At 45.5% G+C, this 26055-nt stretch overlaps 1 protein-coding gene across 1 annotated transcript in view; it reads left to right on the forward strand.

Moving 5' to 3' along the window:
* Positions 1-22710, forward strand: part of LOC137427119 (cytoplasmic dynein 1 light intermediate chain 2) — a 39352-nt gene extending 16642 nt beyond the window's left edge. Inside the window, exons 2-14 of the mRNA XM_078778675.1 lie at positions 13076-13188; positions 14472-14545; positions 15596-15721; positions 15865-16137; positions 17476-17636; positions 17773-17866; positions 18071-18206; positions 18392-18503; positions 20710-20769; positions 21461-21505; positions 21748-21880; positions 22150-22230; positions 22392-22710. Coding sequence (XP_078634801.1) covers positions 13076-13188; positions 14472-14545; positions 15596-15721; positions 15865-16137; positions 17476-17636; positions 17773-17866; positions 18071-18206; positions 18392-18503; positions 20710-20769; positions 21461-21505; positions 21748-21880; positions 22150-22230; positions 22392-22492 — 1509 coding nt within the window. The 3' untranslated portion in view covers positions 22493-22710. The remainder of the gene's footprint in view (positions 1-13075; positions 13189-14471; positions 14546-15595; positions 15722-15864; positions 16138-17475; positions 17637-17772; positions 17867-18070; positions 18207-18391; positions 18504-20709; positions 20770-21460; positions 21506-21747; positions 21881-22149; positions 22231-22391) is intronic.
* The last annotated feature ends 3345 nt before the right edge of the window (positions 22711-26055 follow it).

Raw genomic sequence — 26055 nt, forward strand, 5'->3', positions numbered from 1 at the left:
TAGAAAACCAAATCGGGGGATTGAGAGACGGGTTAAGTAATATGGGAAATCGAAGCGGGGGGCTAGGAGCCCAATTTGAGGGTTTCGACAACAAATGTGAGGGATTAAACGGCAAATCGGGAGGAGTAAGGAACAAGTTGGGAAGCAAATTGGAGGGATTCGGAAGCAGATTAGGGGACAAACTGGGGGGCATAATTGGCCAAGCCAAATAAATTAATGAGGGGTTGGCGAGGGGGCAGGCCGCATATGAGGTAAGGGAAGCCGAGAGGGAGGTTGACCGCAGGTTGAGCGAGGAGGTTGCGGGGTGCACGACGAGGTAAAGCGGGTTGAGAAGCGCGGGTTGAGCGAGGCGGAGCAAAGCGCGATTAAAATGATGAGTATAGAGATCGCGACCCGGGTTATGGAGAAGCCGGCGACCGCTGAGGTAGAAGAGGGAATTTTAATAAAGCCAGCGGTCGTCGAGGTGAATAAAGAAAAAGAAGTAGTGGAAATTGAAATTGGAGAGACCGGGGGCTTAGAAAAGCACTCGAAAAGCACTCGCAAAGGCTTAGAAAAGCACTACAATCCCAATGCACGCTTGGGATTGTACAAAATCTGAATTCACATCCTGATTCCGTACTTACTAATCCTTATAAAGATTTGCAGGTGCGCGTGGAGAAGAGGATCCCAAAGGTGAGTCGTGCTGTATATGGTGCTAAGAGGTTTTTCGGCAAAGTGTTTGGCGCGAAGAGAATTGTCGCGCGATTGGGGTCGATATGGCACCCGGGCGTTGGTGGGAGGTCCGTGGGGTGTAGTGTACGAAAGAATGGCACTCGTGTGAGGAAAAAGTGTGCATCGGCGAGTGAATGTGTTATAAAGTGTGGGAGTAAAACCGAGTGCGAGCGGGAATGCACGTCGGAGTGTACGGAGAGTGACACAGAGAGTGAGAGCGATACGGAGTGTACGTGCGAGGGTGAGAGTGACCCGGAGAGTGAGTTGGTGGAGGAGCGGGTGCGAGTATGCACGCTTGGGATGAGTGTGACGGAAAGCACACCTGAGTTGGTTGTGGCATGGGTGCGGGAGAGCCCATTGAAGCGCGTGAGTGGGTGGATGCGAGAGTGCACGCCCATGGTGAGTGTTACGGAGGACGTAACGGAGGAGAGGTGTGGAACAAGGTGTGCGAACGACAAGTGTGCGCAAGAGGGTGCGTGAGAGGTGTGGTGTGTAACAGGGAGTGCGGTGGTGGAATGGACGGAGTGTGTGGAATGTACGGGCGGCGTTGGAACGCCGGGCTTGGTGAGTGTAAAATGGGTCGCGTATGCATGTGAGCATGCAAGTGAAGCATCGACGTTAAACGGTGCAGCGTTTAGGGCGACGGATAGCCGACGTGAGCACTCGGGGCGCGGTGCGCTTTGTTGGATGCGAGGCTCGGCGCGGTTTCGGGCCTGGCCCCACCCCGCACGGTCGAGTCCGGGCTTTGCCGGGCAAAGCGACCGGTCCGGTTCAAGGGCAGGTAGGAGGGACCGGAGCGGCGCCCACTTGTGGTTGCGGCGTTCCGGCCGGGCGGGATCGAGCCATCGGGCCGGAGACCGAAAGGTTCAGCACCGAGATGGTGCGTGGAATCTCAGGCCAAGCATGCCGCCTCCCTTGAACCGAATGCCGGACAGACTCAACCTGCAGGTGACCAAACCACCCGAATTCATTGCTCGGCTTTGCGAAGCCAAGTTTTAATGAGGTAATGATGTACCGAGAGGCTCAAATATAGCGGACTGTGATGATGATAGTGTTTTGGATCCGAAATTGAGAATAGTGCATAGGATTGGCAGTAATGATTGGCAAATTGATGATTGGTAAACTGATTGGCAGAGATTGGCAAATTTTGATTGGTTGGAATTTGATGGGCAAAATTGATAATGGAAGATGCCCGAGGTGGAGGGATGGCCAATCCACCATCCCTCCCATCACGGGGCACATGAGCACTAGTTATGGGGTTTTGGCAGTGTAAGCTCGCCGAGGGAGGGTTTGGATAATTGTATAGGGATCTAGAAAAATGACCATAGGTGACATAAGGAGTAAGTAGCGACATTGTACAGGTAGTCGGGGACGTAGGTAGATTAGATGGTTGTTAATGACGTGGTATGTGCTTAGTTTAAAGGGAAGACGGGGAGCACCAAGTTAGAAGGGCACCAGGTAGATCAGATGATGCCGTGTGTGTGAGAATCTTGATATTGAGCAAATGAGGAATTGCTAGGCAATGCTCGGGAGAGATGTGTGTATGAGGGTGGGAGAATTCGGGTGCCTGAGGCAATGGTTTGGAGAGTTAGAAGTGTATTGTGAAAAGTGTGAGGTGATTGTGAGTTGTATTGAGCGTGGAAGTGTATGGAGCAGCGTATGAGGAATAATTGTGATTGTGCATTGTATTGAATGAAGAAGCCTGGGAGGAAGGAGGGTGCAGGAAGCACCAAGTGTGATGGCACAGGTGTGCAAATACAGGTATGGAGCATGGTTGTATGGAATAAATGGTCTGGAATATATGGAGTATGGAATGGATGGTGTGGAGTGAGTATGGTGGAAACTGTGGAGTGGAGTGGATAGTGCGAAGGTGTGTATGGGGAGGATGGACCCCATCACGAATACCCGGGGAGGGTAGTTTAAGAGTTAGGTAGAGGGTATAGGTAAATTGTGGTTGGATATTGGCATCTGTGGTGCGTGTGGAAGAATGGTGTTTGGATGGGTGCATTAGTGACGTGGAAAAGACTGGGCGTGTTGGCTGTTAGAGGGATGGTTGGTTGAGCGCTCCGCCACTGGTAGTCTGTCGACCAGGTGAGGCCGCAGGTAGGCTCTGGGAGCCAGTTAGAGTTCAAGGGGGCCCGAGGATCCAAAGGAAGGACCCGGGTAGCCCAGTGCCAGAGAGGGCACCGAGGGGGGTAAGCGCCAGAGAGGGCCTTCCCCAGGTAGGTTAGCGAGGAGCAGGTACGCTCGGGAGGCAACTTCAGTGGCGGAGGCGCACAGGTAAGTAGACCTGTTAGGGGAGCCACACGACTCAGTCCTGAAATTGTGCAAAGGCACAGAGAGTTGAACCGGGGGAGTGAGACCCCAAATTGATGAAGCACCACAGTTTGGTCAATGGGAATTGGTTCTTAAAACCGCATAGAGTGTAAGATGGCCAATGGATTGGCAGGGAAAGACCCCAGGTAGTGTAAAGTGTATTAAAGTCATTTAGAGGATAGTTAGGATTAAGAATCCCCTCGCACCATCTACATCCACTCACCTGCGGTGACGAAACTCCACACCGTGCCATCTGTTTTTATTTTTCTGTGCAGATGTTTGGATTGTGAGACGCATCATGACGTGGGTGTGACATTGTGTTGTTGTTCCATCTCTTCCTCCTTAAGAGGGATTGATGATGAATTGGATGATGGCAAATTTGGTTAGAAATTGGGATTGTGGATGAATTTGGTATTAGGGGAGATATGGGGAGGACGAGACGTAGTGACGAATTTGTAAGTGTGTAGATTTTGTAAATACGGGGAGGGGCAAGGGGGGCAGTGTAGGTCACATGTGGGGGGCGTACGTAGGGACGAACCTTTCTCAGCTCGCTCCCATGCGCCCCTCATTCTGCATTGCCTTGTTTGATGTGTACCCTTGCACCCTGACCCATGACTCACCTGTCTTCTCTGTCTTCCTTCTCCCAACCGAGGATCGTGCTCTCTGGGCACTGAGGGGAGTGTGTGGGAGGCCGTGTCTGTGTGCCCGAAATTCTCGCAACCAGCTGCCTGCATCCACGCACCACTTATGGACCACAGTCTGTGGCCAAGCACCACTTATGGACCCCACATGTTGGGGCCTATCCCCTCTGCTGGGACCGGCCACGATGGCCCAAGAAAGATCTTGCTTGCGGACCTCGGTGAGGTGGCACCCAGCCCACAGGTGAACCACCCATAGTCGGCCCCTGTGGGCCATAAATAAAAAATGGATGCGTTGTGTGCCTTTTTATTTCCACAAAATAGGCCGCAAGCAAAGAACACGACAACATCTGGAAGAACGACGGACCAGCAGAGCAGAACGAGGAAGACCAGCATCAGTGTGTTTTTTTTTGTGTGTGTTTTATAATTATGGTGTGAAATGAGCACTGGATGGTGCTTTCTGCTGCTTTGGTGTTTTGGTGCTCTTTATTGGTGCTGGTGCGTCGATGCAGTGCATGCTGTCTCCTCCCCTCCCACAGGATTTTCCTTTTTGTTCCCAAAAGAAAAATCACAGGTCCTGGGTTGCGTTTTGTAAATACAATTAATGTCACTTGTAAATAATGCTCCCCACCGTTCATGTGTAGTTTGAGAATCAATTCCGCAATTCGGTTAATTGTGGGCGTGAATCTGTTAGGTAGGGTGCAATGCAACAGCGGGACAGACTTATTTGTGTTTTAAAATTGTCGCACTCAGGGTCAGATTAATTGTAGAGGGAATTACACCTACGTGCCACATTAAGTAAAGTTTTATAGGCCCGGGACGTGCCGGGAGGATGAGGGTGCAGTGTTGCGGATTTGAGAATCCTGTGTTGTAAATATCACCCTCTGTAAATAACAGTAATTCTTTGTAAATACCTCCATCAATTTGTGTAAAGATCAAAGGTCGTCCTTTTAGTTAGTCCATCGCACACACGTAGAGAACCATAGAACCTCTCTATAGTTATTTCTTTATTATGTGTATTAGTTTAAGGCTCTGTTTTCCACTAGTTGACTCTGCATTGCACCAAATGAAATAGGATAGGTCCCCTTCAAGGATTGCTTTTCCCAGCCAAACTCTCCCTCTCTGTGCAAAACCGCTTGACAAGCGTGGGGTGCGCGCCCTCTCAACTGGCCCTGGTTTGGAAGCGGCGTTCGCTGCCATGGTGAATATGTGCTCCGTGCTCTGTTTGGACAAGAAGGGCGGGGTCGCCGAGAAGAGACAAGCCATGGCGCGCCACGGGGGCGGGGCTGTTCAGCTCCATACCCAAATAAGGTAACAAGACCGTGGCATTGCCATATAAGGCCACAAAACAGAGCACGGGGGCGGGACCCAAACGGCCGAGGGCGTGTCACGCCCCGCTTGAGATAGGCGTGCGACAATCGCGCGCAAGGAGGGTACATGCTACTGGGCTGGTACGAGAGGCTGGTACGAGAAGCTGTGCGTGCTGCTGAGCTGGGTTCGAGGCTGGAGCTGGGTTCGAGGTACTGGAGAGGAGAATCCCAGTGTTACCGACAGAAAGAGAGAGAGAGTCGTGGGTCGGAAGGGAACCTCGTCAGATGAACGAACCTCCTGCCATTCCTGTCATCATCCCCGTGTAAGTCTGACTGTCGTCTGTTTGTCTGTGTTTTCTGGGGTTTAAGTTAAGCCTGTAGATAAGCTAGAAATTGCTCTGTGTCCTTCTGCTCCTTCCATTTTCTGTATATTACTTTGATTGCTTTTCTTCCTTTAGTCTTGTGTAAATAATAAGAAATCCTGTTATTTCCTACCTTCGTCTTCTTCTTCATGCTTGTCCGATCGTCTTTGTGATTTTCCATCATTGAACACCTGTGGCACGATTCGGCCAACGTTTAGGATCGGGTTTAGTCTTTGTTAATGGCTCGAATGTCGTGTTGCTAAAACCGCTCGGCAACGAGAACATCTAAAACCGGGGTTCGAGCGGTACTTGTCGCCCTGTTGTGCGGAGGGACCGATAAAGGTATTCGGGATAAACCCTGGACCCATAACCCTGATCCGTTCCATCCCACGGGAGAGCGTTACAAGTACCAGGAGCGGAGACAGTCAGCTTAACAAGACAAGGGGCTAACCACCTCTTGCTAAGGGGGAGAACCGTACTCCGTTTCCGTAACAATATGTTGACCCCTGATGATATGTTGACCCAGGATGACATGTTGACCCCTGACGATATGTTGACCCCGGATGATATGTTGACCCCTGACTATGTGTTGACCCCGGATGAGATGTTGACCCCTGACGATGTGTGGACCCCGGATGATATGTTGACCCCTGACGATATGTTGACCCCGGATGACATGTTGACCCCTGACGATATGTTGACCCCGGATGATATGTTGACGCCTGATGACATGTTGACCCCGGATGATATGTTGACCCCTGACGATATGTTGACCCCTGACAATATGTTGACCCCTGATGATATGTTGACCCCGGATGATATGTTGACCCCTGATGTGTTGACCCCAGATGACATGTTGACCCCTGACGATATGTTGCCCCCGGATGATTTTTTTTTTTTTTTTTTTGTATACTGAATCGAGGCTCGTCAAAGAGCTAACATTTATTTCACAAACAAAGCAACCAGACAAACAAAATATATAAAAAGAGGGAGCGGAAGACAAGATGGGGAGAGAAAGGGAAGCACACAAACACAACATTTGAGAGCAGGGAGAAGTGTGGGAGGGAGAGGGCTTGGGGGGAGGAGGCGTGGGAAGGCGGGGGGGGGGGGGGGGTAGGTATAAAACACAAGGAGACATTGGACTTCCAGGACAGAAGTTGGTATTTCAAAAAAGTGTAGGATTTGGGGTGAAATTAGCGGGGGTAGAAAAGATCAAGGTTTTGGATGGGGGAAGATAAGAGATGGTGGTGAACAGCTGTTTTAAAGACCTGCAGGGTGGAGTGGGATTGAAGAGAGTGAGGGAGTTTGTTCCAGAGGCGGGAGAAAAGAGGAATGAAGGAGTGAAGGTGAGCAGAAAGTCTTGATTTTGGCAGTTTAACCATAAGAGGGTTGCAGGCAGATCTTGTGCGACCTGTCGGAATATTTGGGGGACAGAGCCCAGAGAGAGCTGGGGGGGCAAGGCCAGAGAGGAGTCGGTAGAAGACGGAAAGACCACCAACCTGCCTGTGGTGAGTGAGTGAAAGGCCCTTGGAGTTAGCTTCATCGCGGGAGATTCCAATGATTCTGAACGCTTTGGTTTCAACAGCGTGAAGACGAGCTAGGTGTGAGGCAGGAGCACCAGACCAGAGGGGAGAGCAGTATTCCCTAGAGCTGCGGATGAAAGCCTTGTAAGTGGTGAGGAGCTCAGGTGTGCCAAGGAAGGACTTCGCACGACGGAGGATGCCCAGTCGGCGACTGGCTTTGGAGGCCAGATTTGAAATGTGGTTTTCCCAGGAAAGATCATGGCAGATCGTGAGACCCAAAAGCTTGAGTGACAGAACTTCTTGGAGAGGATTATTCAGAAAGTGGATGGGAGGGTTGTCCAGTCGGTCTTTTCGGAGAGACATCGTAAGAGTGTGAGATTTGTCAGGATTGAAAGACATGTTCCACTTGTTTGCCCAGTCTGTGATTTTGTCCAGGTCTGCAGAGAGTGAGGAGGCTGCAGACTGCCGATCTGAGGGATGAGGAATGGAGCGACAAAGAGTGGAGTCGTCAGCAAAGAGATAGAGAGGATTTTCAAGAGAGTCAGAGAGATCATTGATGAAGACCAGAAAAGGCACAGGGCCCAGAACACTGCCTTGGGGAACTCCAGCCTGAACAGGAAGAGGAGATGAGAGAAACCCATTCAGGGCCACACGTTGACTACAACTAGAGAGGAAGTCCGCCAGCCATGTGTGGAGATTTCCATGGATACCAAAGGAGGAGAGTTTGGTGAGCAGAGCGGGGTGCCAGACCGTATCGAAGGCACGTGAAATGTCAAGGGAGACAGCTCTAATTTCCTGTTTGGCATTGAGGACCTCCATCCATTGTTGAGAAAGCAGAAGCAGCATGTCCAGAGTAGAGTGACCAGGTCTGAAACCAAATTGATGGTCAGAGATCAAGCCATTGGAGAAGAGGAAAGATTTCATATCTGAAGCAATGATGGATTCCATGACTTTGCTGATAATTGGAAGAAGGCTGATTGGTCTGTAGTTGCTAGGATCTGTTTTTGCACCTTTTTTGTGCAAAGCGGTGATGTTGGCTGATTTCCAAGCAGCTGGCAGATGACCTTGAGCAAAAGAGAGGGTGAAGAGAACAGAGAGAGGGAGTGAAAGAGCGGAAGAACAGGATTTTAGGACCCGTGGGCTGATGCCGTCAGGACCAGTTGCAGAATCAGAGTCGAGGGTTGACAGAAACTTTTCCACCTTGTCAGGAGGAAAGGACACAGAGTCCAGGAGCAGCTGGGTACGACTGGGTACGGTGGGTACAGAGAGGGATGGGTTTGGGACACAAGATTTAGAGGCAAACACAGAGTTGAGGCATTCAGCTTTTTCACGTGCGGAGTCAGCCGTGTAGCCGTTTGAGGTGAGGGAGGGGATGGAGGGGGAACAAACACCAGAAACAGATTTAACCAGACGCCACCAGGATTTGGAAGAGGGAGACAGATAAGAGAGTTCGGTCTTGAGAACGGAGAGACATTGTTTCCTAGCTCTCCTGAGGGTGGACACACACTTGTTTCGGGCTTTGTGAAAGGAAATGAGATTTCCTTCCGTTGGATTTGCTTTCCAGGAGACGAAAGCAAGTTGTTTCTGGGCAACAGCCTCACCACAAGATTCCGTGTACCATGGACGGGAGGAAGGGTATGACAACTGAAGACGAGATGGGATAAATCTGTGCATGAGAGAGAGCAATTTACTTTGGAAGAATTCCCAGGATGAGTTGATGTCACAGGCGGTAGAGATGGGAGACCAGTCCAGATGATTGATGGCTGCTTGAAGACCGTGCCAGTTGGCCTGAGTGAAATGCCAGACTCGTCGACGCTGTGGAGGCTCTCTGAGAATGGTCAGAGAGATGTCCACTTCAACAAGCACATGATCAGATGAGCCGATTGGAGCAGAAAGAAGATATGTTGACCCCTGACGATATGTTGACCTCTGACGATATGTTGACCCCAGATGATATGTTGACCCCTGACGATATGTTGACCCCACATGATATGTTGATCCCTGACTCTGTTTTGACCCTGGATGATATGTTGACCCCTGACTATGTGTTGACCCCGGATGATATGTTGACCCCTGACGATATGTTGACCCCGAATGATATGTTGACCCCTGATGATGTGTTGAGACCAAGAAGCTGATTGTTAAAGCTAGAAGCTAGAAGCTGATTGTTTTTTTTAAATCAAAAGGTCAAAGTTGTTGCATATTGTTGCATGTTGCATTGTTGCATAAAATCAACAATTTTCACTGATTGACCTGAAATTTTATGAGTTTGCATATCGGGTCACTGAATTGGTTCACCAATCAAAAGCTACATGCCAATTGTTTTTTTATTATTCAAAAGGTCAAAGGACAAGGTTGTTTGGATGGATAGGGTGAGGACAAGGAGGAAGCTGATGAGTACAAGGAGGAGGGTGATGAGGAAAACGAGGAGAGTGAGGACAAGGAGGGTGATGAGGACAAGGAGGGTGATGATGAAAGGAAAAGGGTGATGAGGACGAGAAGGGTGATGATGGCAAGGAGGTGGGTGAGGAGGAGGGTGATAAGGATGGGAGGGTGATGAGGATGAGGAGGGTGATGAGGACAAGGAGGAGGGTGATGAGGACGAGGAGGGTGATGAGGACGAGGAGGGTGATGAGGGCAAGGAGGAGGGTGAGGAGGACAAGGAGGAGGGTGAGGATGACAAGAACGGTGAGGAAGAAAAGGGGAAGTAAGCATAGGGAAGAGTTAGCAGAGGGAAGAGTTAGCAGAAGAAGAGAAGAGGAGGAGATGAGGGTGAGAGGTGGAGCTATACCTGTAAGCTAATTATATTCTACCTATAGTAGAGCGGATAGGGGGAAGAATCGTGCACGTTTTGATAAAAGCATCAAACTTGGTAGATATCATCAGTAGGCCATTGCAAGAAAAAATAGATATAGTGCCATCCCAGTTTTGGCCTATGATGGCCTATGAGTTTTGGCCTTTTGGCTGCCGTCTAATACTAAAATATCATATAACTCAACAACCAAGAGGCCTAGAATCTTAATTTTGGTGCCTATATATAGGTTTTTGGGGTCATAGAATTCAAAGAAGGCAATAATGAGTATGTGTGATCACGTCTTGTACCACTTTTGGAACATAAGTGCCCTTTTCCAGTTTACAGAGACACAACATTTGGCGGTCTTTGTATTGCTTTAATTTGTATTGATGGAATATAAGATACCTGAACCCTAAATTAAACTTATAGTGCTATGAAAAAAATAACAGTGCAAAATAACAGTGCCACCAAATGTTCCTCTGATTTCGTCTTCTGGTGTGTTGGTGGAGTACTGAATAGAGGGAGTTTGCTCTTTGTGATAACATCAAACAGTGGTTTGGTACATTCTACGAGTCGTTCATGAACAAAGGTGTTGAGCTTCTCGCGTCCAAGTTTCTCTATCCGATACAGAGCATCGACAATTGACCTATCTGCGATATCGCATGTATCCAGAATGAGCAGGTCACTGTGTGTTTCAAGGAAAGGATTGCCATAATAATCTATGACAGACTTTAATGCCTGGAGATCTTGTACGAATGCTTTCTGCACCCCTGGTCACTGTTCGTAGTGGCGCACCTCAGGAGTTCTCAATGCTTGATCCACCGATGCTTCAAAGTCTGTGATAAGGCGCGCCATTTCTGGACCACTGACCATCCATCTTTGGAGAGCCAGCAGGGGACTCAGTCAAGCCAACAGCTCCACCATCATCCTTCACCACAGCATTATTTTGTTCATGTGCCTGATCAAGTGCCATTTTCGAAAACACATGGCAGGTCTTTTTGACTGTGAAGTGTCCCTTCATGAACTCATTATAGACCAGAGGATTCCGCTGAGGTAGAGCCAACATGTCACGGAGGTGAACTGGTATCCAACGTGCGTAGTTGAAGTGGTCGAGAGCAAAGAACCAGTGCACAAGTTTTGTCAATGACTGGATATACAACTGGAAATCAGCACTCCGGATAGATCTAACAAACAGGAGGATGGTGAGCTGTAGCTGCAGCACCATATACCAAAATTTGAACGTAAGCTGACTTCCCATCTGGACAGTACACCATTCTTGTTGAGATGAAAATTGCTGAAGTTACCCCACTATTAGAAAAGCAAAGATCATACTAGTATTATACTAGTAGCCGGCAAAGCCGGTGTTGTGAATGAACGCGTACGTATTATGTTGAAAAACCAGATTTTGCTGGATCCTTTGCGAATTCCAAGCTTTGACGCACCAAATCACTCAATGGAGGCCGCCATCTTCCGGATGCGGAAGTATGCATTAAAAATTGAGAAAAGTTCAATAGGCGTTTGTTTCACTCGTATTTGTTTGATTCACCATCCTATGCACCTCTAATTTGTAATTAAAATACTTTAAGACCAACCTCGTTCCCCGGGCCAGCACCGGCCCTGGTTATCTTCAACGAAAATCTTCACCAAACACCGGAACCAATGAGAATCGAGCATTTGAAAAAATATTTCAAAAAAGCTTATTACCGCGTTTCGGAGGCTGAAAACGGCGTCAAATATTCTAAAATTGACGAATAATTTTTTTTTTAAAGAAATCTCGCGGCCGTAGGGGATAGTTTTTCACGGGAGGAAATATCCGAAGTTGAGACGGAATTCACCGAATTAATCAAGAGGTAAATTTTATAAATTTTAATCTCATCCAGAATGCAAATGGTGTCATTTTGAACTAGGTACGGTACCTACTACACCTACCTACTACCAACTACCTAACCTACTGATGCCATAGTGATGGGTAAAATAGTGGCAAGAGGCTTTGGCTTTGCCGGCTCATTGCAGCTTTGCAGTCGGGTACTAGTAACCATATTATGAAATATGTTGTCTGTCAGTACAGTGGTTTTTTGTGTATTATGATTCCATATATTTCTTGGTAATTAATCAATACATTCGTGCGAAAAGACCATGAATGTGTCTTCCTAAACTGTAAAATGGTACTTACGTTTAAAAGGTGGTACTGTAAGTGTCCACACATACTCGATATTGGCTTCTTTGATTTCTATGACCCCCAAAACCTATATATAGACACCAGAATTAAGATCCCAGGCCTCATGGTTGCTGAGTTATGTGGTATTTTCGTGTCATGTGGCAGCCATTTTGAAAGATGGCTGCCATAGCGATCACAGGCCAAAACTGGGATGGCACTATCTCTAATTTTGTTTGTTATGGCCTCCTGAATATGTGTTCCAAGTTTGATGCTTTTATCAAAAAGTGCACGATTCGTCTCTATATTGCACCTATCCGCTGGACTACTATAATTTGTTAATACTAGGGCGTGCCCGCACGTACGGGCACGCCCGTACGTGCTTGCCCGTACGTGCGTGCAAAAAAACATGCGTGCAAACAACAACAACAAAAAAAAACTTTGAAACCACGTGGCAGTAACGACCACAGAACCCCCCCCCCCCCCTCTATTTACATGAAATGGTTTGGTCCATTCGCAACGACCACAGAACCCCCCCCCCCCTCTATTTACATGAAATGGTTTGGTCCATTCGCAAAGCCAAAGCGAACGGCTTGCGAGTACGGTGACCATACCTTGGGAACCACTTGTCCGATTAATTTCAAACCTTGAAAAGGCACATCCTCGGGTCCCCAGCAATATACCTGGCAAGTTTCAAGTATATCGGACCGGTAGTTGTCGAGAAACAGCGGTCGCATACATACATACAGACAGACAGACACACACACACACAGAGATTACTGGAATTATAGATAGAAGATAGATGAAGGTTCTTCTACTTGAGACAAGAAAAAAACCATGCACTTTCGTTCTGATTGGATGGATGAGTGGTGAGAAGCACTTTTTTAATACCTGCATTTCTGTCGGTTTGTGGTTCAGAGCCAAAGTACTGATAAACTGCAAGTTCGTGGTCCGGTTCCGGTTCGTGTTCGTGTTCCGGTTCGTCTTCGTGTTCCGGTTCCGGTTCCTGGTACGGTTCGTGTTCGTGTTCCGGTTCCGGTTTCTGGTCCGGTTCGTGTTCGTGTTCAGGATCGTGTTCAAAACATGAAATTAAATTTATATCAAGTAGTTCATCGATTATAAAGTAGATTGTCAGAGACAGACAGACAACGTGATCCAAAAACCTCACTTTGCGCTACCCGGGCGGGGTAACAACAGCGAGGTGTCCGCAGTCCTCACCTGATAAAACTAAAAGTTAAGTGGGAGGGGCGCGCGTGTTTCGCATAGGTTATGGCGCATTTTGCGGGTCCGGGTGCCGCTTATGGAGTCTCGCCAGGTCGGGCCGGCGGTGTCCAGCACTCCGAGTCCGGCGAAGGGAAGGGGCGATCAGAACGAATCTGGTAGGATGGTGATTTGGTTCCGCTCATTATAAAGTTTGGTTGAAAGTATTAGAATTCGGTTTATTATATTATATACGAGTATGATTGTGTGTGTGTGTGTGTGTGTGTGTGTGTGTGTGTGTGTGTGTGTGTGTGTGTGTGTGTGTGTGTGTGTGTGTGTCGGTGTGTGTGTCGGTGTGTGTGTCGGTGTGTGTGTCGGTGTGTGTGTCGGTGTGTGTGTCGGTGTGTGTGTCGGTGTGTGTGTCGGTGTCGGTGTCGGCCTGTGTTTTTTTTTTTTTTGGTTTTGTGTGTGTGTGTGTGTTTTTATGTGCGTTTTTGTTTTTCTTTGTGTGCGTGTTTTTGTTTGTATGTATTTTTGTGTATGTGTGTGTTTTTGTGTGTGCATGTTTTTGTTTTTCTTTGTGTGTGTGTTTTTGTTTTTGTATTTTTGCTTGTGTGTGCGTGTTTTTATTTTAATTTGTGTGTGTGTTTTTGTTTGTTTGATTTTTTGTTTGTGTGTGCGTTTTTGTTTGTTTTCCTTTGTGTGCATGTTTTTGTTTTTGTATTTTTGTTTGTGTGTGCGTGTTTTTGTTTTTATTTGTGTGTGCTTTTGTTTGTGTGTGCGTGTTTTTGCTTGTGTGTGCGTGTTTTTGTTTGTATGTGTTTTTGTTTTTGTATTTTTGTTTGTGTGTGCATGTTTTTGTTTTTCTTTGTGTGTGTGTGTTTTTGTTTTGTATTTTTGTTTGTGTGTGCGTGTTTTTATTTTAATTTGTGTGCGTGTTTTTGTTTGTGTGTGCGTTTTTGTTTGTTTTCCTTTGTGTGTGTTTTTGTTTTTGTATTTTTGTTTGTGTGTGCGTGTTTTTTGTTTTTATTTGTGTGTGTTTTTGTTTGTGTGTGCGTGTTTTTTTTTGTGTGCGTGTTTTTGTTTATGTGCGTGTTTTGTTTGTGTTTGTGTGTTTTTGTTTGTTTCTCTTTGTGTGTGTGTTTTTGTTTGTTTTCCTTTGTGTGTGCACGTTTTTGTTTGTGTTTTTTGTGTTTGTGTGTTTGCTTTATTTATATTTTTAATTTAATTTTTTATTTTGTTTTTCTTTTGTTTTCTATATTGTGTGTGTGTGTGTGTGTGTGTGTGTGTGTGTGTGTGTGTGTGTGTGTGTGTGTGTGTGTGTGTGTGTGTGTGTGTGTGTGTGTGTGTGTGTGTGTGTGTGTGTGTGTGTGTGTGTGTGTATGGTATGTATATATATATATATGGTTCCTGTGCAGCGTCCCGTATCCCTGACCAATGAATACATTTTGTTTTCTCGGAGGCAATCGCTGCTGTTCGAAGCGAGCCTACGGGGTCGCCCTGAGTTCCCCCTCGGGAGAAGAGTCGTCATTCTCGGTGAGTGTAAATGGCCGGGACTGGTCTTGGCACCGAGTTCCATAACAAGACGGACAGCAATAAACCTGAAAAATAGCAACTGTCTGCTTGTGTTTATTATGCGTTGAGTTGTTTTCCTTTGACGAATGAGTTCAACCATAACCATTGGTTGATATTGGTAAAAATATTTTCTGCTTTGTTATTGATTTTTGAATCGATCAGTTCATATTTACTCTGTACACTTACAAGTGCAGCTCTAAGTCAGGTTGACACAAATGGACCCTGAGCTGCTATGCTAGATTACTGTAGCTTCAAGACTATTAGAGGAGCGCATACCTACGCCGGGCTGAACAGGTTATGTTTTGTATCCCATTCCCACTTTACGCCGGATCTGGATCCAGACCTCAACCAAAATCTCATTGGCTTGTCACCTAACCAACTCATCCACCAAGTTGTGTCCCAATGGGTCCACAATCTTTTGAAATCTCATGTTTTGCATTGTTTTTGTCTCTGCCGGTCTCTCTCGGTCTCTCTCTCGCTGTGTGTCTGTCTGTCTCTGTCTCTGTATCTGTGTGTATAGCTCTGTCTGTGTCTATCTGTGTTTGTCTGTCTCTCTCGTGACGAATCCCTTTAAAAGGAATTCTCGTATCTGGATCTTCACAAAAATCTAATTGATTCGTCTTTGTCTAGCACCTAATCTGTCCATCAGGTTTCGTCTGAATTGGTCGATACCTTTCGAGTTACCCCGCTCACAGACAGATGGACAAACAGAGGTGAATACAGATCCTCCATCCACCTTTGGTGGAGGAGAAGGAAATGTGTCAAGGTGAAAGTTGTTGCGTGGGTGGTGGAACTGAGTAGTGGATTAGCAGACACTGAACCAGGAGCCCCAAACCAAGGACTCCGCTCTTCAGGACACCAAATAAAGGCGATCTGGGAATCCAAGTGTGAACTAAAGCCAACTTTACACCCTCATCCGTTGCTGGAACACTTTATCTTAGGTTTGACTGGTTGTCATGTGGCGACTGGTTTTGATCCCTCTATGATGTCTTGGCTTGACTCTGCTTTCAGGTGACCAGGACTCTGGGAAAGAATCGTTGGCTGCGGCTCTCTGCGGTGTGCCAGGGGGGTTGATGATGAAGAGTAGGAATGGCCTAAACTACCTGTACTTTTCTAAACGTGATATCTACACCGAAGGTAACCAACTGCACAAACTATTTTGTCTTTCTCTACTGCACCCGCACCACTCTTTATATGTAATCTATTTCCAACAACTTCACGTGCCACCACCATATTTTATTTTGTATCTATTTCTCCTTGTGTTCTTCCCACATTCACAGAGTTGGAGTACTGCAGTGTTTGGATTTTATCGGGAGATCGGCAGGATAAACGCTTTCTGCACTTGGCACTGCCCGCTGATGCTGTTTATCCAGGGACCGAGTATCGCAATGGGGAGCCTTTCCGTGGGTGGAGTGCTGCAGTCATCTTGGTGGTTGACCTGGCCCGTCCCTGGGCGGCATGTGCTAGTTTGAAACGGTGGGCCACGGTTCTTGAGCAGCATTTGGATGGACTTGGACTTTCTGAAGATGCGCTGAAGGTGGCACAGTGGAAGCGTGAGTTTATTACCTCCGCCACGGAAGGCATCTGTCCATCTGTCTGAGCAGGATATCTCAAAAGGTTATAGACGGATTAGGACGAAACTCTGTGAATATGTTGGGTGTGTGCCAAATACGATTTTATTACATTTTGGTGAAGATCCGGATTCGGATCCGGCTACTATAATTTTTAAAAAGTGATTCTTCCAAACTACTGAGGCCAAAAACGATATGTGGCATGATGTCTCAAAAAGGTGTGGACGACTTGTGACCAAACTAGTTGGATTACTTGGGTAATGGGTAGGTGGCAATAACAAGCTAATTTGATTTTGGTTCAGGTACGGATGCAGATCCGGTCTATCGGTGGATACATATTGGTGGATACCTTTTTGAGATATCGTGCTACGTATCGATGACGTAACCTGGTCAGCCTGGTGGAGGTATGCGCTCTACCGAGTGTCGTTCTAGTTACCCTCACCAGAGGAGAGGGTATTGCGTTTGAGTCCGTTTGTATGTTTGTCTCTTTGTGTCTGTCGACACAGAATAAATATGATTTTCTCTACAACCGTTGGTTCAATTGACAGGTCATTTTCAGCATAGGTGCACATCCTCCTGTATAATTTTTTTAAATGATAATTATGACATCATAGGTCACGTGTTAGGGCGCAATCTTGAAAAAAAACGAAAAAAAGTTGCACCTCTATCTTTGAAAGCACTGCATAGAAAAATAATGAGACATGACTCATTGTAAAGAACTCTCCGTGGGGAACAACATATGTTGATGATTGTCACTCCATTATGACGTCATAATTCGACAAGTACAAAACTTCATCGGATCAAGATGAAATTTCTTGAGTGTCATTATGGATGAATTGGTGAGGAAAAAAAGAAATAAATGATGACGTCGTCGGTCACGTGGTTCGGCCACCATATTTGTTTAAACACAAACTCCTTAAAGACCACTAAAAACACGTCCTGGCGAGGGTCTACAATCTCTGATTGCTCTTTCTTCTAACTGATATGGGAACAGCACTGGTGAATTTGAGGTGGAGGTCTGTTTGGAATGTCATTGCTCTCATTCCGAAGAGGTTGAGTCCTCTTTGTATGAATCAGAAAAAAGTGCAGATTGAGAGAAAGTGTTGTAGTCGAGCAATATGCACATCACATACATAATACATATGACGACAAACTCCATTATCGGGTCGAGAAAGAATGCAATGTATTTTATTTTCTGTATTTAAATGTTGAATCAGGTGAAATATTTGGTAGTTGAGTTTGGAGTGGTTGTTTTGTTTTTTTTTGATGTGAATCCTCGGAGGAAATATTTAGATTTCCTCTTGTGGCGGAACGTTTCAGTGACCTGCGATATCGGAGACTTCGTAAAAGGTGATGATTATACACCCGTGGCATCTGAATTCCCACACCGGAACGAGCAATCCGAGAGCCCTCAGCATCAGGTTGCAGGCCTGACTGTCAAGAAAAATCTCGGCCTACCAATTGTGGTGGTTGGATCAAAGGTAGAGAGCTGCTCACTCTGGGTCATGTTGGTAGACATATTTCCTTGGTTTGAAAAATGACTAGGCCTGGGGTCGATTTTTGGTGTTCGGTCCACCTGCCTTTGGAAAGTTTATTACTTTTGTTCTTATCCCACAGTGTGACAAACTCCTGGGTTTTGTGAAGGAGCACGGATTGAGTGAAGAGCACATGGATTTTATCCAGATTCACCTTCGTCGTATCTGCTTAAGCTGTACTGTGGGCTGAGTGTTGTTCGTTTTTTAAAATAATGATGGGAATTATGTCTTTGGAATAAAAAACCAAGTTAACTTTGGGGAAACCAAATTAAAAACATTCTATTCTTGTGGACCTTTCATTATGAGGGTGGAAGAGTAGATGCAATAAGGATTTGCTTTTTGTCTTGTGTGTTGCTTCTTCCTCAAAACCCGTTGTACAGATGGGGCTGCGATGACTTACCTGTGCGTACAAGAGCAAAACAGTGTGCATCAGCTAAGATCGTACCTGGAGTGGCGACTATGCAGGCGATGGGGTGCTGCACAGGTGTCGTACCAAGAATACCCATTTATTTTCATGTGAGTTCAGTTTTACTGGATTTGGCTCATTTTGGGGAAGCGCATGTCCTAAGGTTTTTTTTTTGTTGGTTTTTTTTGGGGTTTTTTTTGGGCTCCACGTATTCAGTGACATTGGCTTCCGTTTTGCGAAATGTGTTTGTGGCTGTGATTTTAATTAATTATTTATCTGTTGATTTCTTTTGCAGACCAGCTGGTTGGGATAGTGAACGCAAGATCGCCATTTTGTCTAAATCACTGATGCACCTCGATCCTCATACCCCTTATGAGGATATCATCGTTGAGCCGACAAGTGAAAAGGCAAGCTCTGATATCGAGTTGGTTGCGAATGTCTGGGGGGTGGGGGGGGAAGGGGAGAAGGGGAGGAGGAGGAGGAAACAAACTTGATCAATTGTGCTGTTTGGGTCTCAAAAAATGAATGCAGTCAGGATTAAGATTACCGTCATGGTATTTGCGATGCGATGCTGTGAAAACGAACTCCAGTCGCCTGACCAAATGTAACTCCATCAGCTGGTATGCGGGGTGTTCAAAATGTTCTCGGAGTGAGATACTCACAATAGCGCAAAGCATGCCAATGTTTATTTTGTCGGGTTGGAAATCAAACAGACTTCTTACTGCCTTTACAGTAGTAAACTACTTTATCTCTACAATAATCCTGCCAGACCTATTTTTCAATGTATAAGTAATAGCAAAATTTACCATTTTGTATCTAGGCCTCTTCCTTTTTTTTATTTATGGCGTAGCCCATAGGATAATGCCATCTCGAAAAGCGTGTTTGTCCTATGTATGTCCCTTCTGCCGGCATTTTGTGGGTATATTCCCTTTAAAATCCGTTTTCTCTGCAACCGTTGGTCCGATTGACAAATTTTTCACCATAGGAATGCCGTCTCCTGCAGAATTCTTTAATTATAATTATGACGTCATGGGTCACGTGGTACGGGCACCATCTTGGAAACACCGAAAATCTTTGCACTGCTATATCTCTGAAACTGCTCCATGGGAAAAAAATTGAAAGGTGGCTCATTGTAAAATAGTCCCCATTGGGAATAACATATGTTAATGATTGTCATAGGTCGGATCCCTGGTGTTGGGCTAGCGGCTAGGGTGCCGGCTTAGGATCCTAGGATCCTGGGTTCGAATCCCGGTCGATCGCCGAATTAACGCCAGGGGGGTTGACTCAGCCTGTCATCCTTCCGAGGTCGGCTAATTGAGGACCAGTTCACTGGTAATTCCCTGTTTGTCGTTAAAGGTGGCAAAAAGGGTTGGCGTCAGGAAGGGCATCCGGCCGTAAAACATTGCTTCAAAAAGGGGACCAAAAAAAAACAACAACAACCACGGTTCCCGAAAAAGGCCAACCCCCGCTTGCGGGGAAAAATGGCCTCTAAAGGTGGTTTTTAATGATTGTCATAGGTGCCTTCATTATGACGTCATAAATCTACAATTAGAACGCTTGATCCGATCAGTATGAAATTTCTTGAGTATTATCGAGGGATAAATTGGTGGAGAAAAAATAAATTTGACGTCATCAGTCACGTGGTTCGGCAGCCATATCTTTATGGCATAGCCCGTAGGGCAATGCTGTCTGGGACCGGTGTATGTATATATGTTCCTCACAAACGCCCACCAATCAGACCTGAGAATCTGGTCACATGACAGGGACAGCAGATCCGAGCCCGGCTGTGCCGTTGTTAGACTATCGTTATTCTTTGTGTCTTGGACTATTGTATCTTTCAATTTTTGAACATCCGTTTTAAAGGAACATCAGTACGATTTAAAGGGCAAAGTTTTGATCGTCGAGAAATCCACCTGTGATTGTACTTCAACGTAGAATTGCACCTTTTAAAAAACAGTTTGTAACATATTTACCAAGTTGTTAAATAAACAAACACTGCCACTTCTCTAAATGACAAAAAAAAAAACACCTTTAGAGGCCATTTTTCTCCGCAAGCGGGGGTTGGCCTTTTTCGGGAACTGTGGTTGTTGTTTTTCGGTCCCCTTTTCTCTAAATGACAGCCCTCTAGAAATTTGTCACTGCTATGTGATGCTGCCTGAGCACGTGACAGTGTTCAGGTGAGAAATTTGAAGTAAAGCATCGGTTGCAATGCCTTACCTAGTTTATCCACCAAACTCGGACTAAGTGGAAACTCGGACTAATTTGTGCCATTTGGGTTTTTTCCCCATGTGGGAAACTCGTTCACACAAAAATGTTTTGATTTTATTTTATTCTGAAGACTCTGGCCTGAATAATTCACGGCACAGTCGCTGAACCATCACCGTGTACCCTTTAAATACTGCAGTGAATGTGTGGTTTGTGGATCTTCAAATGTTGAACCCAACTACGTGTTTGTGGAACACCAATGACAATAAACCCACATTCTATTGGTATGTTTGGTTTTTGTCTAAGAAGAGCATCTGTGTAATTATGGAATTTTATCAAACAATGAGATTTCCTATTACATGATCGTTTTAGATTGTGTGATTGTTTCACTGTTTCTACCTTCCACAGCCCACAAAAGAAGAAGAAATCCTTGTGAAGGATCATGAAGACTTTTTGCAGGAACTACAGGTCTGTGGTTTCGGTTGGTAAATGGGATGACGTCCGTTCCTTGTAGCCAGTGCTTAAAGGAAACCGAACGACTGATGAGAAGCTTTTCTTTAGGCCAACAGGATGGTACAGAGCCTAGCGTGCGTTCGTTTCCCGACCTAACTATAAACCGCCGGATTGGAGCTGACGCAGGCGCAGGGCCTTGCATCACAAAGCATGGCGTCCCTCCCTCAGACGGCCCTTACGGCGGTTGTCCCGTCTGCTAGTATTAATTGATGGACCTTAAAGACCCTGCGGTATCCTTTGTGAAGAGTAGGAAAGTTTGTTGCTGTGCACCCCCAACAAGTTACAAATTGCCATTCAAATCACTTTGAGTGGACAATAAGGCCTGGCCAACTGGTTCATGAAAGACCTGAGCAAAATTCTTTCCTGGACCACTCACTCCCCCCTCTGCTCACCACCTCCACCCCAAAAAGGTGGAAATAGTGGTGGTCGTAGTAGTGTTCTTGAACCAGGCTGTTTCATTTGAGAATAAGTGTCGACTCTATGGTCTTCCAGTACATTCCTGGGTGGACAAATAAAAAGACAGAGCAATGTACCCCAAGATTTGCTTTCAACTCTGCCATGTTTGCTCTTCCTGGAAGGCCATTGAAATGAAAATGTGTAAAATCAAGTGTTGTGATTGCCTGCACTTTGGGTGGTGTTTTCACAGCTGGTTCTGTCCAAACCACCTCTGAGCCCCTTGCTGTCGAAAAAGGTGAGTTTATGATGAAGGCCACCTGTTGAGGTTTTTTGTGTAATATATATATATATAGATATATGTATATGTACATGTTTTTCTTTTTGTTTCGTTTTTTGGAGCAATAATTCCCATTCTGCTTGTAAGAATGCTGAATGAACCGAACCGTAGTAATGCCATGAAGGCCACGAAGGAATGCCAAGTGCTTGGATCGACAGGAAAGACCCCATGTGCAATTCCTCCACCTCCTTTCTCTCCAGGATACTCCAATCAAGTCTCCCAGGAAATTTAATCTTCCCAGGTCGCCTCGAACCCCCGTCCGTGGACCGAAACCCCAGATCATCGTCACGCCCCATTCCACCCCCAGAAGGGGGTTAAATGTGGGCGGAAGTGGTAAACCTGTTCGTCTGTCATCTTCCTTTTATATTAGGGTTGTTCATGATTTTTCTTTCTAAGTGTAAAGATAACGGAAGGATTTTCATGTTCATTGAAGATGGATGGGGATGAGATCCGGACTACGACGTCAGAATATGCTGGTGGTCGATAGATATGATCGAGTCTGAGTGGAGCCATTCGAGCGTAAAATACAAGTTGGGAATGTGAGATTGTGTCAAGAATGAAGTATCACAAGGTAGATCTTGCCCTCTTTCCCAACTCTGAAGGTGATGACAAGCAGCAGCTAATTCTGTTTTTCAACACCTTGATCGACAGAAAGAACCTGTCTGCAAACACTACAAGTCAAGGTCAGTGAGTGTTATAGAGTCAGAATCAAATTACGTGACTGCAACATCGAGCACCATTGTTCCATTTCACTCCTGTTGCTGGTTTGGACATAAACGAACAACTTGCCAATCTTGTATCAATTTGGAGCATTAACTTTGCTTCGATGTCCTCTTGGTTTCAGGATCCGCAGCTTGTTCGTTGACTGTTCCAAGGACCCCACAGCACAGTGAAGATGACTTAAGAGAGGAAGTAGTTGATCATCCACCACACTGTTCACATTGAGATTTGGTCTTTGTGCATCTTTGATACCCTTTATTTATGTTTACCTGCATGTCTGTCCAACTCCCTCCTACTTTACACTACCAGTATGCTGTATCGTTGTGTTCAAACGGAATACCTTTTGACCTCCATGTTTGCTTATTGAAAACCGGGTTTTGTTTGTTTGTATGTACCTGAAGAATTTATGAAATAAAGAATATATTATTGAGTGCATACAATGCAAACACCGGAGGTTTGCTTCTCTAGTTTTTTTTAATTATTACCACATTCACCTCGAAGCTGTTTACCCTGGGTTTGAATCCTGACCCAGCTCTAAACTGTCATCCTGGTGTTTCACAGGTAGATTAATCAGTGTGCTGTACCTCGCATGGATGTGAAATGGGTGTCCATCTACTTGACATTCGTTGGTGGGTGTTAAAAATCCCATGGTGTCCTTTAGGAAGAGTAGGCAAGCCATCACCAGCACCGAACAAATGACAATTTCCTGTCCTAACCGGCAGAGGGCACCGCATCAGCGGCGCAGTTGCACCTTCAGCCAATGATGCTACCCTGCAGCCTTGTGCTGCACACAAATGAAGAATATATATATATATATATATACACACACACACACACACATTCAATCTCCTTGAGATCGAGAAGTAGGTCCAAGAAGTAGGTAGCTTGTCACGAATAAAGATCATCCTGAAGCTACATCCGTAACTCTTAATTAATTCCGGTTATATATTTTATCTTCGGATTGTATGTATACGAGGAAAAGTTGGCAAAAGCACAGCAGGCTAGACAGCTTAGAGGAGAGTGACCTTGGAGGTCATCCTGTCTGCGGAGGTCGGATCTTAACACACTGTTAATAAACTGAGATTCCATGTTATACCGAAATGTATTACTATGTTATCAATGTAAAATAAAAGTAGAATCTGAATCCAAACAGATCGTGACCGATGTTTCTGGAAGTTGTAAGAATAAAATCAGATGTACAATAATTACCTTTAAAAGAGTGAAAAATGAATTTCGGAGCCACTTTACCTCACGTCTTGTGGATGAATATATGACCAAAATTATGCGGACACCCCTTCTAATTAGTGGCTTCGGCTATTTCAGAGAGGTATATACAGTCACTTGAAAAAGTAAGTACACCCCATGTAAAGTTTTGACTTTTTCAACATATTTCAACATACAGCTAATTGATCTTCATTTCAACAATATTGATAGATAAAGTTGATATAATATAACAAATATCATGAAACATTTACATTTTGTAGTCCATTGTATAATTTAAATAAACATAAAAGCAAATTTCGCATGTGGAAAAAGTAAGTACACCCTTGGCTCTAATAGGTGGTATTGCCCCCTTTGGCAGAAACAACCTCAAGTAGGCGTTTCTTATAACTGTCTACCAGTCTCTGACATCGACTGGGAGAAATTTTTGCCCACTCCTCCATGCAGAATTCTTTCAGCTGTGTGATGTTTGAAGGGTTTCTTGCATGCACAGCTCGTTTCAAATCCCCCCACAACATCTCGATGGGATTTAGATCCAGGCTTTGACTTGGCCATTCCAGAACCCTCCATTTCTTTCTTTTCAGCCATTCCTTGGTGATTTACTGGTATGTTTAGGGTCATTGTCATGTTGCAAGGTCCACCTTCGATTGAGCTTCAACTTTCCGACAGATGGCCTCACATTCTCCTCAAGCACCCTCTGGTACAATGAAGAATTCATAGTGGATTCCATGATGGTGCGCTGCCCAGGCCCTGATGCAGCAAAGCTGCCCCAAACCATAATATTTCCACCACCATGCTTTACAGTTGGTATCAGGTTCTTGTGGTCAAATGCTGTCTTTGGTTTTCGCCAAACATGTCTTCTGGTACTGTGGCCAAATAGCTCTACCTTTGACTCATCTGTCCAGAGCACATTGTTCCAGAAGTGCTGGTCTTTGCCTAGGTGTTCATTGGCAAACTTTAGTCTTGCCCTGATGTTCTTTCTGGACAGCAAAGGTTTCCTCCTGGCACACCTCCCATGTATATCAAATTTGTGCAGCCTCTTTCTAATGGTAGACTCATGCACTTTGACATCAACAGTGGCAAGAGCTACCTGTAGGTCCCGTGATGACATTCTGGGGTTCTTAGAGACTTCTTTCAGCATCTTGCGGTCTGCTCTCGGGCTGAACTTGCTGGGGCGGTGTGGAAGTGTAAAATTTATGCAGCAAGTAATTTCTATGAGCTACAACCTGCTCACCTCGTGTGCACGTTTTTTTTATGATTTCCATGCAGAATTTGAGATTTCCTTCAGTAGGCGAATTATCTCCGACACTCTGACCAAATTTGTTTGCTCGAGAAAAGTAAATTTTTAGTGGAGGCAATGGTAGACCACATATTGTCATGGTAAAATCATTTTATGACTGAGGGTATTATGATTACAGATAGGGTGTTTTTCGAAATATAGTGTTGGATTGGGTCTTCCCAAAATGATAAATAAAATGAAATGTTTTATTGAGTTATATAAATAAGTTGTAGAAGGATATTGTTTTTCAATGTAAAATAATACAATTTTCCAACAAAAAATAAAATAATACAACTGATGCCACAATGTCTGACCAGGGTGTCTGAAGTAATTATCATTCACTGAACTGCTTTCCAAATCCCATTGTGTGTGGTAAAACTAGTGAATAATCGACTCAGTACGAGGTCGAAGCTAACTGTTTTGATAAGTAAAATGTAAAATACATGGTAATTATTTTGCAGAGTTGGACAAAGAGTTCCTTGAGACAATAGAAGTGGATGAGTTACTCTGCACTGGTCGATGGGGGGTGGGCCCAGTGCACTTTCTTTCTACTTCCACTTGCAAGTTAATTTAATGCCACTTACCTGAGCTCCTCACCACATACAAGGCTTTCGTCCGCAGCTCAATGGAATACTGTTCTCCCCTATGGGCCGGTGCTCCTGCCTCACACCTAGCTCGGCTTCACGCTGTTGAAACCAAAGCATTCAGAATTATTGGAATCTCCCGCGATGAAGCTATCTCTGAGGGCCTTTCACTCACTCACCGCAGGCAGGTAGGTGGTCTTTCTGTCTTCTACCGACTCCTCTCCGGCCTTGCACCCCCAGCTCTCTCTGTGCTCTGTCCCCCAAACATTCCTACAGGTCGCACAAGATCTGCCAGCAACCCTCTGATGGTTAAACTGCCGAAATCTCGGCTCTCTGCTCACCTTCACTCTTTCATTCCTCTTTTCTCCCGCCTCTGGAACAAAGTCCCTCACTCCCTTCAATCCCACTCGTCCCTCCAGGTCTTTAAAACAGCTGTTCACCACCATCTCATATCTTCCCCCATCCAAAACCTTGATCTTTTCTACCCCCGCTAATTCACCCCAGATCCACCTTGTTTGAAATTCCAACTTCTTTACTGGAAGTCCTGGCAGTGTCCATATGTTTTATACCTCTCCCACCCCCCCCCCCTTCCCATGCCCCGCCCAATGCCCTCTCCCTCTCACAGATCTCTCGATGTCTCCATGTCTCTCGGTCCCTGCTCTCAAAATAATGTTGTGTTTGTGTCCTTCCTCCTCTCTCCCCAT

The sequence above is a fragment of the Myxine glutinosa genome, chromosome 5, assembly GCF_964187855.1.
Source record: "Myxine glutinosa chromosome 5, kmMyxGlut1.1, whole genome shotgun sequence".
Taxonomy (NCBI): domain Eukaryota; kingdom Metazoa; phylum Chordata; class Myxini; order Myxiniformes; family Myxinidae; genus Myxine; species Myxine glutinosa.